The sequence below is a fragment of the Chiloscyllium plagiosum genome, chromosome 43, assembly GCF_004010195.1.
Source record: "Chiloscyllium plagiosum isolate BGI_BamShark_2017 chromosome 43, ASM401019v2, whole genome shotgun sequence".
Classification (NCBI taxonomy): Eukaryota; Metazoa; Chordata; class Chondrichthyes; order Orectolobiformes; family Hemiscylliidae; genus Chiloscyllium; species Chiloscyllium plagiosum.
In genome coordinates this window covers 13,470,824-13,483,416 of record NC_057752.1, presented here as the reverse complement: position 1 = coordinate 13,483,416, position 12,593 = coordinate 13,470,824, and the positions used below count along the sequence as shown (strand labels likewise).

The 12,593-nt window shown below is 45.5% G+C and overlaps 1 protein-coding gene across 12 annotated transcripts in view; it reads left to right on the top strand.

Annotated features, from left to right (window-relative positions):
• Positions 1–829, top strand: part of LOC122543392 (cell wall protein IFF6-like) — a 4,038-nt gene extending 3,209 nt beyond the window's left edge. For 4 of the 12 annotated variants that reach the window (XM_043682089.1, XM_043682086.1, XM_043682085.1 and 1 more), the window contains exon 2: positions 3–828. In XM_043682089.1, coding sequence (XP_043538024.1) covers positions 3–586 — 584 coding nt within the window. In that variant the 3' untranslated portion in view covers positions 587–828. Of the gene's footprint in view, positions 1–2 lie in introns of all 12 variants that reach the window. The other 8 variants (XM_043682082.1, XM_043682087.1, XM_043682081.1 and 5 more) reach the window with 8 other exon arrangements.
• Positions 830–12,593: the final 11,764 nt, after the last annotated feature.

Genomic DNA, 12,593 nt, shown 5'->3' with positions numbered 1-12,593 from the left:
AGGTATTGATAATGGATCAGGTATTGATAATGGAGTAGGTATTGATAATGGATCAGGTATTGATAATGGATCAGGTATTGATAATGGATCAGGTATTGATAATGGATCAGGTATTGATAATGGATCAGGTATTGATAATGGATCAGGTATTGATAATGGAGCAGGTATTGATAATGGAGCAGGTATTGATAATGGAGCAGGTATTGATAATGGAGCAGGTATTGATAATGGAGCAGGTATTGATAATGGAGCAGGTATTGATAATGGAGCAGGTATTGATAATGGAGCAGGTATTGATAATGGAGCAGGTATTGATAATGGAGCAGGTATTGATAATGGAGCAGGTATTGATAATGGAGCAGGTATTGATAATGGAGCAGGTATTGATAATGGAGCAGGTATTGATAATGGAGCAGGTATTGATAATGGAGCAGGTATTGATAATGGAGCAGGTATTGATAATGGAGCAGGTATTGATAATGGAGCAGGTATTGATAATGGATCAGGTATTGATAATGGAGCAGGTATTGATAATGGAGCAGGTATTGATAATGGAGCAGGTATTGATAATGGGAGCTGGTATTGATAATGGAGTTGTGAATAATAATGGAGCTGGTATTGATAATGGAGCTGGTATTGATAATGGAGCTGGTATTGATATTGGAGCTGGTATTGATATTGGAGCTGGTATTGATAATGGGAGCAGGTATTGATAATGGGAGCAGGTATTGATAATGGAGTTGTGAATAATAATGGAGTTGGTATTGATAACGAAGCCGGTATTGTTGTGGTTCTGTTTGCCGAGCTGGGAATTTGTGTTGCAGACGTTTCGTCCCCTGTCTAGGTGACATCCTCAGGGCTTGGGAGCCTCCTGTGAAGCGCTTCTGTGGTGTTTCCTCCAGCATTTATAGTGGCCTGTCCCTGCCGCTTCCGGTTGTCAGTTCCAACTGTCCGCTGCAGTGCCCGGTATATTGGGTCCAGGTCGATGTGTTTGTTGATAGAATCTGTGGATGAGTGCCATGCCTCTAGGAATTCCCTGGTTATCCTTAGTAGCCACGCATGCAGAGGATGAGCGTTCGACTGGGACAACACTACTATTAAAGGACAAGCCAAACAGAGAACAGCCAGGGAATTCCTAGAGGCATGGCACTCATCCACAGATTCAATCAATAAGCACATCGACCTGGATCCAATATACCAGCCACTGCAGCGGACAGCTGGAACTGACAACCGGAAGCGGCAGGGACAGGCCACTATAAATGCCGGAGGAAACACCACAGAAGCGCTTCACAGGAGGCTCCCAAGCACTGAGGATGTCACCTAGACAGGGGACGAAACGTCTGCGACACAAATTCCCAGCTCGGCGAACAGAACCATAACAACGAGCACCCGAGCTACAAATCTTCTCACAAACTTTGAAGCCAGTATAGATAACAGAGTCGGGATTGATAACGGAGCTGGGATTGATAATGGACCCGGTATTGATTATGGAGCTGGTATTGATAATGGACCCAGCATTAATAATGGAGCTGGGATTGATAACGGAGCTGGGAATGATAATGGACCCGGGATTGATAATGGAGCTGAGAATGATAATGGAGTTGGGATTGATAATGGAGCTGGGAATGATAATGGAGCTGGGAATGATAATGGACCCGGGATTGATAATGGAACTGGAAATGATAATGGAGCTGGGAATGATAATGGATCCGGGATTGATAATGGAGCTGGGAATGATAATGGACCCGGGATTGATAATGGAGCTGAGAATGATAATGGAGCTGGGAATGATAATGGACCCGGGATTGATAATGGAGCTGGGAATGATAATGGAGCTGGGAATGATAATGGACCCGGGATTGATAAGGGAGCTGGGAATGATAATGGAGCTGGGAATGATAATGGAGCTGGGATTGATAATGGAGATGAGAATGATAAAGGAGCCAGGATTGATAATGGAACTGGGAATGATAATGGAGCTGGGAATGATAATGGACCCGGGATTGATAATGGAGCTGGGAATGATAATGAAGCTGGGAATGATAATGGAGCTGGGAATGATAATGGACCTGGGATTGATAATGGAACTGGGAATGATAATGGAGCCAGGATTGATAATGGAGCTGGAATTGATAATGGAGCCGGGATTGATGATGGAGCCAGGATTGATAATGGAGCTGGGAATGATAATGGAACCGGGATTGATAATGGAACCGGGATTGATATGGAGCTCAGAATGATAATGGACCCGGGATTGATAATGGAGCTGGGAATGATAATGGAGCTGGGAATGATAATGGACCCGGGATTGATAATGGACCCGGGATTGATAATGGAGCTGGGAATGATAATGGACACGGGATTCATAATTTAGCTGGGAATGATAATGGAGCCGGGATTGATAATGGAACTGGCAATGATAATGGAGCCAGGATTGATAATGGAGCTCGGAATGATAATGGAGCTGGGAATGATAATGGACCCGGGATTGATAATGGAGCTGAGAATGATAATGGAGCTGGGATTGATAATGGAAGTGGGATTGATAATGGAGCTGGGATTGATAATGGACCCGGGATTGATAATGGAGCTGAGAATGATAATGGAGTTGGGAATGATAATGGACCCGGGATTGATAATGGAGCTGGGATTGATAATGGACCCGGGATTGATAATGGAGCTGAGAATGTTAATGGAGCTGGGAATGATAATGGACCCGGGATTGATAATGGAGCTGGGAATGATAATGGAGCTGGGAATGCTAATGGACCCGGGATTGATAATGGAACTGGGAATGATAATGGAGCTGGGAATGATAATGGACCCGGGATTGATAATGGAGCTGGGATTGATAATGGAACTGGGATTGATAATGGAGCTGAGAATGATAATGGAGCCAGTATTGATAATGGAGCTGAGAATGATAATGGATCTGGGAATGATAATGGAGCTGGGAATGATAATGGACCCGGGATTGATAATGGAGCTGGGATTGATAATGGACCTGGGATTGATAATGGAGCTGGGATTGATAATGGAGCTGGGAATGATAATGGATCCGGGATTGATAATGGACCCGGGATTGATCATGGAGCTGGGATTGATAATGGACCCGGGTTTGATAATGGAGCTGAGAATGATAATGGACCCGGGAATGATAATGGATCTGGGATTGATAATGGACCTGGGATTGATAATGGACCCGGGATTGATAATGGAGCTGGGAATGATAATGGACCCGGGATTGATAATGGACCTGGGATTGATAATGGAGCTGGGATTGATAATGGAGCTGGGAATGATAATGGACCCGGGTTTGATAATGGAGCTGAGAATGATAATGGAGCCAGTATTGATAATGGAGCTGGGATTGATAATGGACCCGGGATTGATAATGGACCCGGGATTGATAATGGAGCTGGGAATGATAATGGACCCGGGATTGATAATGGAGCTGAGAATGATAATGGAGTTGGGATTGATAATGGAGCTGGGAATGATAATGGAGCCGGGATTGATAATGGAGCTGGGAATGATAATGGAGCTGGGATTGATAATGGACCCGGGATTGATAATGGACCCGGGATTGATAATGGAGCTGGGAATGATAATGGATCCGGGACTGATAATGGACCCAGGATTGATAATGGACCCGGGTTTGATAATGGAGCTGAGAATGATAATGGACCCGGGAATGATAATGGATCTGGGATTGTTAATGGACCTGGGATAGATAATGGACCCGGGATTGATAATGGAGCTGGGAATGATAATGGACCTGGGATTGATAATGGAGCTGGGAATGATAATGGAGCTGGGAATGATAATGGACCCGGGATTGATAATGGAGCTGGGATTGATAATGGACCTGGGATTGATAATGGAGCTGGGAATGATAATGGACCCGGGTTTGATAATGGAGCTGGGAATGATAATGGAGCCAGTATTGATAATGGAGCTGGGAATGATAATGGACCCGGGATTGATAATGGACCCGGGATTGATAATGGAGCTGGTAATGATAATGGACCCGGGATTGATAATGGAGCTGAGAATGATAAAGGAACTGGGAATGATAATGGAGCTGAGAATGATAAAGGAACTGGGAATGATAATGGACCCGGGATTGATAATGGAGCTTAGAATGATAAAGGAACTAGGAATGATAATGGACCTGGGATTGATAATGGAGCTGGGAATGATAATGGACCCGGGATTGATAATGGAGCTGAGAATGATAATGGAGTTGGGATTGATAATGGAGCTGGGAATGATAATGGAGCTGGGATTGATAATGGAGCTGGGATTGATAATGGACCCGGGATTGATAATGGAGCCAGTATTGATAATGGAGCTGAGAATGATAATGGACCCGGGATTGATAATGGACCTGGGATCGATAATGGAGCTGAGAATGATAATGGAGCTGGGAATGATAATGGAGCTGGGATTGATAATGGACCCGGGATTGATAATGGAGCTGAGAATGATAATGGAGCCAGTATTGATAATGGAGCTGAGAATGATAATGGACCCGGGATTGATAATGGAGCCGGGATTGATAATGGAGCTGAGAATGATAATGGAGCCAGTATTGATAATGGAGCTGGGAATGATAATGGAGCTGGGAATGATAATGGAACTGGGAATGATAATGGACCCGGGATTGATAATGGAGCCAGTATTGATAATGGACCTGAGAATGATAATGGACCCGGGATTGATAATGGAGCTGAGAATGATAATGGACCCGGGATTGATAATGGAGCTGGGAATGATAATGGAGCTGGGAATGATAATGGAGCTGGGAATGATAATGGAACTGGGAATGATAATGGAGCTGGGAATGATAATGGAACTGGGAATGATAATGGAGCTGAGAATGATAATGGACCCGGGATTGATAATGGACCCGGGATTGATATTGGACCGGGATTGATAATGGAGGCAGTATTGATAATGGAGCTGGGAATGATAATGGACCCGGGATTGATAATGGAGCTGGGAATGATAATGGAACTGGGAATGATAATGGAGCTAGTATTGATAATGGAGCTGGGAATGATAATGGAGCTGGGAATGATAATGGACCCGGGATTGATAATGGAGCTGAGAATGTTAATGGAGCCGGGATTGATAATGGAGCTGGGATTGATAATGGAGCTGGGAATGATAATGGAGCTGGGATTGACCTGTCATACTAGACTGTTCCACATAGGGAAACATTCTCTCTACATCGACTCTGTCAGTCCCCTTTAGCATCTTACCATTGACCTCCAGAAGTTCAGGAAATCTTGACAACCCTGTGGAAATTCTTCGCTAAAGTTTTTTTCTTTGAAAATCTTCAGACTGGTAACTTTCATCAATGCTGTAGGTCTGCTGGTAATCCTGTTTGTGTTTTGACGCCCACATTGATGCATATTCGGTTGGCACTCAAGGAAAGCTGCCAGAGACCTTGTGCTTTCAGAAAGTCCTGTCGTGATGCAGTTATCCTGGTCTTGCCCAGCATTCAGATATGCCAGTCTCATATGGGCATAAGCCAACATTGGAGCAGTAGATATAGATGCAAGCTCATTTGGATAATGCTCCCACTCCTGACCTTGCGGAAAATATAACCCTCAGAGTTGACTCACCTCATAAAAATAGTACTCTTTCTTTTCCTATTTTCTGGAGGTTTCTGGTCAACCGTGAAAAGGAATCAAAATTAAACCCAGAATGGAACTTCTCCGAGGGAGGATATATGGTCTTGTTTCTCCGGGTTTCGGTTTAGCCTCTTATCCTCCAATAGGGTCCAGTTTGTGCTTCTCCCACTGAGTACTTCTGTATCGATCAATAGATGTTTGCTGAGCACTATCTCCTTGGTACTGCCTCTGTTTCCAGAGACTGTGAAACTCAGTCCCCATGCTGTCTTAGCATTGAGAGGTGAGGAGGTTGAATAGAGCTACATCATTTGGAGAACATTTGGTTCCAGGCCTGAGCAGAGTGAACAAACTGGGGCCTGTACAGACCATGTCATCCATTAGAGCTCACTTCTGCACTGCTTTCTGCGCTCTGACAAACGTTTGGCGGTGTCAAAAAGATACTATTTGTATTGGAGAATAAACGATAACGCATTCATTTTATGCTGGGCTTCTGTCTTCTTTTGCAGTAGTTGACATGCATTCAAACATCAGCTGTTTAAATTGGTCAAGGTTTGTCTCTTTGTCTGCCTAGTCTCCTCCCTATTCCTGTGGGTCCTGTGATTGTTTGAACCCATTCTCCTCTCTTATCTTGGCCAAGGTGACCATCCTTCCCACATGTTAAGTGTTACTCTGCGAGTGTAGTGTAGGTAAGTGAACTTTCAACCTCCCTTCTTACAATCCTAACTCAAACGTCCAACCTGAATCCATCTGGGTGGAGAAAATGGCCCATACGCACGATTCCTTTAGCAATCCTGAGTTTATGACAGGTCCATTCATATTGACATGTTTCAATGGAGAAGGTTCAGACTTACCACCACTATCACTTTAATAAAACATTATTTACGATACATATTAATGACTTGGATTAGGAAAGTGCATGCACCGTAGCCACGTTTGTGAAAAACACAGAAATAGGTGGGAAGGCAAGGGGTGAGGATGACACACTGAGTCTGCACAGGGATCTAAACAGGTTAGGCCAGTGGGCAAAAACTTGGCACATGGAATACAATGTGGGAAAAACTGTGAGGTTATTCATTTTGGCAGGAAGAATAGAGGAGCTGAATATTATTTAAATGGAGAAAGACTGCAGAAAGCTACAGAGCAGAGGGATTTGGGAATCCTCATCCGTCAATCACAAAAAGCTAGCATCCAAGTCCAGCGGGGAATAGGGAAGGCCAAGGGAATGTTGGTCTTTATTCCAAAGGGAATGGAGTATAAAAATCAGGAGGATTTGCTAAACCTATACAAGACACTGGTCAGACCACAGCTGGGATACTGTGAACAGGTAAGGGTCCCTTTATCTGAGGAAAGACAGACTGACATTGGAGGCAGCCCAGAGAAGGTCCACTCGGCTGATCCCGGGTATGGAGGGACTGTCCCATGAGGAGAGGTTGAGGAGGTTGGGCCTGGACTCATTGGGGTTTAGAAGAATGAGAGACGACCTTATTGAAACATCCAAGATTCCCTGGGGGACTTGACAGGGGGGATGTGGAGAGGTTGTTTCCCCTTGTGGGAGAGAGTCTAGGACCAGAGGGTACAATCCCAGAATAAGGGGTCACCCATTGCAGACAGAGATGAGGAGGAATTTCTTCTCTCAGAGGGGAGTGAGTCTGTGGAATTCTTTCCCACAGAGGGCTGTCGGGGCTGGGTCAGTGAGTATATTCAAGGCAGGGACAGAGAGATGTTTAATCAGGAAGGGGAATGGAGGAGTGATGGGGAAAGGGCAGGAAATGGAGTTGGGGATTATCGGATCAGCCATGACCTCAATGAATGGTGGAACAGACTGATGGGCTGAATGGCCTCCTGCTGCTCCTACGTCCCAGAACAACTTTTGGGACTTGCAATCCAAAGATGTGCAGGTTAGGGTGAATTGGCCATGGTAAATTGCCCAAACTGTTCAGGGATGTGCAAGTTAGGGGCATGAATCTGAAGTAAATGTAGAGTAGTAGGGGAATGGGTCTGGGTGCGTTACTCTTCAGAGGATCGGTGTGGAGGTATTGGGCCGAACGGCCTGTTTCCACGCTGTCGGGATTCTATGATTTCCAGCGAACATGAGTGCACAGCTTGACATACTGGAATTGGATTGGATAGATGCACACCCCTCAAGTGATTGGATTGCCGTATTATCGCTTGACTATTAAATTGACGAAGTCACTTATTGTGTTCGTGTCTGCTTTTCAAGTCCAGTCCCAGGCTCCGTGGAAAGCGAAACTTGGACACGGCTTGAATATTGGCTCGTCCTTATGCTGAATGCAAGAGGGTACAGGCAACAGTGGCTTCCCAGCAGAGCCCGATGCCGTAATCCCCTGCCATCCAGAATGGCAGGGGCAGAAATTGGTTCTGATCCATTCTCCATATGCCAACAGGGAGGGCCAAAGGTCAGGCCACGTCAGACTGTTCCCACTGGTGCACGTCACATAGCGGTGTGAATGTTTTAAAGGCACCAGGGAAATCGACAACAAGAATGGGTGTTTAATTAAAATAACCCAAGGCTTTTTAATGGGACCATTACAAGATAAGATTTGACAATGAGCTACATAAGGAGATGTCAGGTAGGCCATTTGGAAAGTTTGGGCAAACAGGCTTAAAAGAATTGGGATTGGTAGTTTGCTAATGGTTAATATGTTTGCAGATGACACCAAAATTGGAGGTGTAGTGGACAGCGAAGAAGGTTACCTCAGACTACAACAGGACCTGGACCAGATGGGCCAATGGGCTGAGAAGTGGCAGATGGAGTTTAATTCAGATAAATGCGAGGTGCTGCATTTTGGGAAAGCAAATCTTAGCAGGACTTATACACTTAACGGTAAGGTCCAAGGGAGTGTTGCTGAACAAAGAGACCTTGGATGCAGGTTCATAGCTCCTTGAAAGTGGGGTTGCAGGTAGATAGGATAGTGAAGGCGGCATTTGGTATGCTTTCCTTTATTGGTCAGAACATTGAGTATCGGAGTTGGGAGGTCATGTTGCGGCTGTACAGGACATTGGTTAGGCCACTTTTGGAATATTGCGTGCAATTCTGGTCTCCCTGCTTTAGGGAGGATGTTGTGAAACTTGAAAGGATTCAGAAAAGACTTACAAGGATGTTGCCAGGGTTGGAGGGTTTGAGCTATAGGGAGAGGCTGAATAGGCTGGGGCTGTTTTCCCTGGAGTGTCGGAAGCTGAGGGGTGACCTTATAGAGGTTTACAAAATTATGAGGGGCATGGATAGGGTAAATAGACAAAGTCTTTTCCCTGGGGTGGGGGAGTCCAGAACTAGAGGGCATAGGTTTAGGGTGAGAGGGAAAAGATATAAAAGAGACCTAAGGGGCAACTTTTTCACACAGAGGGTGGTGCGTGTATGGAATGAGCTGCCAGAGGAAGTGGTGGAGGCTGGTACAATTGCAACATTTAAGAGGCATCTGGATGGGTATATGAATAGGAAGGGGTTGGAGGGATATGGGCCGGGTGCTGGCAAATGGGACTAGATTGGGTTGGGATATCTGGTCGGCATGGACGGGTTGGGCTGAAGGGTCTGTTTCTGTGCTGCACATCTCTATGACTAAATAGAGAGGGAGGGGATTTCTCGGAGGAAGTTCCAGAGTTTAGATCTCTGGAATGAATGGCTCCGAGTGGCTAAAATCAGAGGTACAAGAAAAGAATAGTCAGAGAAGGAAGAGATTGGAGATGAAACGGGTGCGTATGGGTGCAATGTTGAGGATGTGAAGACAGGGGGAGCACTGCCTGGCCCAGTGGCAATGTTCTTCAGGAAATGGCTGTTGAAACCATGGCAGTTGCTAAGTGATTCCACACACAGAACCATCTTCTAGTCTGCCTGTTTCACACAGGGGGCCGTAGAACGGGAACCGGGGTAGCGTTTGCAAGTGCAAGGGACAGAGTGTCTCTTTGAAGAGGATTGATAGCTGGCTAATAAGCTATTTATAGAAACGAGCACGTTGAGGCCCACTAATCTTGCTTTGACACTGAAACAATCGAATCATTGAGGAGTGACGTTGGTAATTATCTGTAATGATCTTATTATACTTGTAATCAGACTCTCAGAATCACAAAAGCTCAGAAGGAGACCCTTTGGCCCACTGTGCCTATACTGACTCACCAAACGAGCATTTTAACTTTGTGCAAAACTCCTGCCGTTTCTCCCAAATTCCCGCACATTGTTTCCCTCCAAATAACTGAATGCCTCAGTTGAACCCATCTCTGCCACATTTCCAGGCCGTGCATTCCACACCCTAACTACTCGCTGACTGAGAAAGTGTTTTCCCACATCATATTTGCATGTAAATCTGTGACCTCTCGTTCTCTGTCCTTTTAAGAATAGGAAGAATTCTTTTTCTATCTACGCCACGAAGACCCCCTCACGATTTTGAAAACTTTGATCAGATCTTTTCTCAGCTTTCGTCTCTCCAAGGAGAACTGTCCCAACAAAGAACATTCCAGCCCATGAACAGGCCCTTCAGCCCTCCAAGCCTGCGCCGATCCAGATCCTCTAACTAAACCTGTCGCCTATTTTCTAAGGATCTGTATCCCTCTGCTCTGTGCCCAATCATGTATCTGTCTAGATACATCTTAAATGACGCGATCATGCCCACCTCTACCACCTCCGCTGGCAACGTGTTCCAGGCACCCACCACCCTTTGCGTAAAGAACTTTGCATGCATATCTCCCTTAAACTTTTCCCCTCTCACCTTGAACTCACGGCCCCTTACAATTGAGTTCCCCACTCTGGAAAAAGCTTCTTGCTATCCACCCTGTCTACACCACTCATGATTCGGAGATGCCGGTGTTGGACTGGGGTGTACAAAGTTAAAACTCACACAACACCAGGCACTCCACAGCCACCTGATGAAGGAGCAGCACTCCGAAAGCTAGTGCTTCCAAATAAACCTGTTGGACTATAACCTGGTGTTGTGTGATTTTTAAGGAGAAAGTGAGGACTGCAGATGCTGGAGATCTGATTCCTGAAGAAGGGCTTATGCCCGAAACGTCGAGATTCCTGAAGAAGGGCTTATGCCCGAAACGTCGATTCTCCTATTCCTTGGATGCTGCCTGACCTGCTGCGCTTTTCCAGCAACACATTTTCAGTTGTGTGATTTTTAACTTTGTACACCTCTCATGATTTTGTAGACCTCAATCAAGCTCCCCCTCAACCTCCGTCTTTCTAATGAAAATAGTCCTAATCTACTCAATCCTTCTTCACAGCTAGTGCCCTCCATACCAGGCAACATCCTGGTGAACCTCCTCTGCACCCTCTCCAAAGCATCCATATCTTTCTGGTAATGTGGCGACCAGAACTGTACGCAGTATTCCAAATGTGGCTGAACCAAAACCCTTCAACCTCTTCAGTTGGAACACAAAACCAACATAGCTTACTTCTGGAACCATTCTAGTACCTCTCTGATATACTCTCTCCACTGCATTCACATCTTTTCTATAGTATGGCATCCAAAACTTGGATTTGTTAGGACTTGAACCCAGTCCTCTTGGCTCAGAGATAGGGACACTGCTCCTCAAGACTCCTCACTGAGGACACTTGGTGTTTTATTAACTGCTCACGCCACCTGTCCTGACACCTTCAGTGATCAATGCATGAATACACCCAGGTCCATTGCTTTTGCATCCCCTCAAGTATTAGCAGAAGTCACACAACACCAGGTTATAGTCCAACAGGTTTATTTGGAAGCACTAGCTTTCGGAGTGCCGCTCCTTCATCAGCTTACTACATCACTTCACCTGCTGAAGGGGCAGTGCTCCGAAAGCTTCCGATTTCAAATGAACCAGTTGGGCTTATAACCTGGTGTCATGTGACTTCTGACCTTGTCCACCCCAGTCCAACACCAGCACCTCCACATCATGGCGGTGATGTTGTAACCCCTATTTTGTATTGTCAGTCCATCTTCTTCATACCAGTGTGTGTGTCAGAGCACATTTCTCCATGTTGAACTTTATCTGCTGGCTATCCGTCCGCTCCACCAGCTTGTCAGCATCCTTTGGAGTTCCACACTGTTCTGCTCACGGTTTACAATTCTCCAAGGTTTTGTATAATCCACAAACTTTGAAATTACACCCTGCACACCAAGATCCCTCTCATTATATTTCAAGAAAAGCAAGGTTCCCAATACCAATCCTTGGGGAACACCACTACAATCTTCCTCCAGCCCCCAAATTATCCATTGACCCTTAGTCTCTGTTTCCAATCCTTCACTGAATTGTGCGTCCATGTTGTTGCTGTCCCTTTTCGATCATGGCCTATAAATTTCCTCACAAATCTGTCGTGTGGAATTTTTGCAAACCTACCTATACCACATCAACATTATTACCCTCTTCAACCCTTTGTGTTATCTATTCAAAAAGCTTCAGCAAGTTAGTTAAACACGATTTCCCCCTGACAAATCCGTGCTGACCCTTCCTGATCAACTCACCTTTCTCTGTGTGATGACTAATTCTATCCAGGTCAATTGTTTCTAGAAGTTTTCCCACCAAAGGTAAACCTGCTGGTCTGTAATTGCTGCGATTATCCTCACAGGCGGTAGTGTTTACAATTCTCTGGGCTTCTTGCACATTCCGAGTCCAGGAAAGATTGCAGCCAGTGACCCTGCAATCTCCACCCTCACTTTTTTTGCAAATCATCCAGTCAACTGCACCTCATCCAGTCCCTGTGCCTTGTCAACTTTGAAATTTTCCAGAGACTGAGATTCCTCGAATGGCGGATTGTTTCAACCTTCTGAGGTACACTGAGGCCTGGGTGTCCTTGCTTTCTCATTAGAGAGAGAGACAATTGGTGACGGTTTAACCTGAGGGTCACCAGGCCTCAGACAAGGGGAGAGTTTGAGAAGGTGGGCCAATGCGGGAATTGAACCCACGCCATTGATGTCACTCTGCGTTGCAAATCAGCCGTCCGTGCTGAATATGAATCAT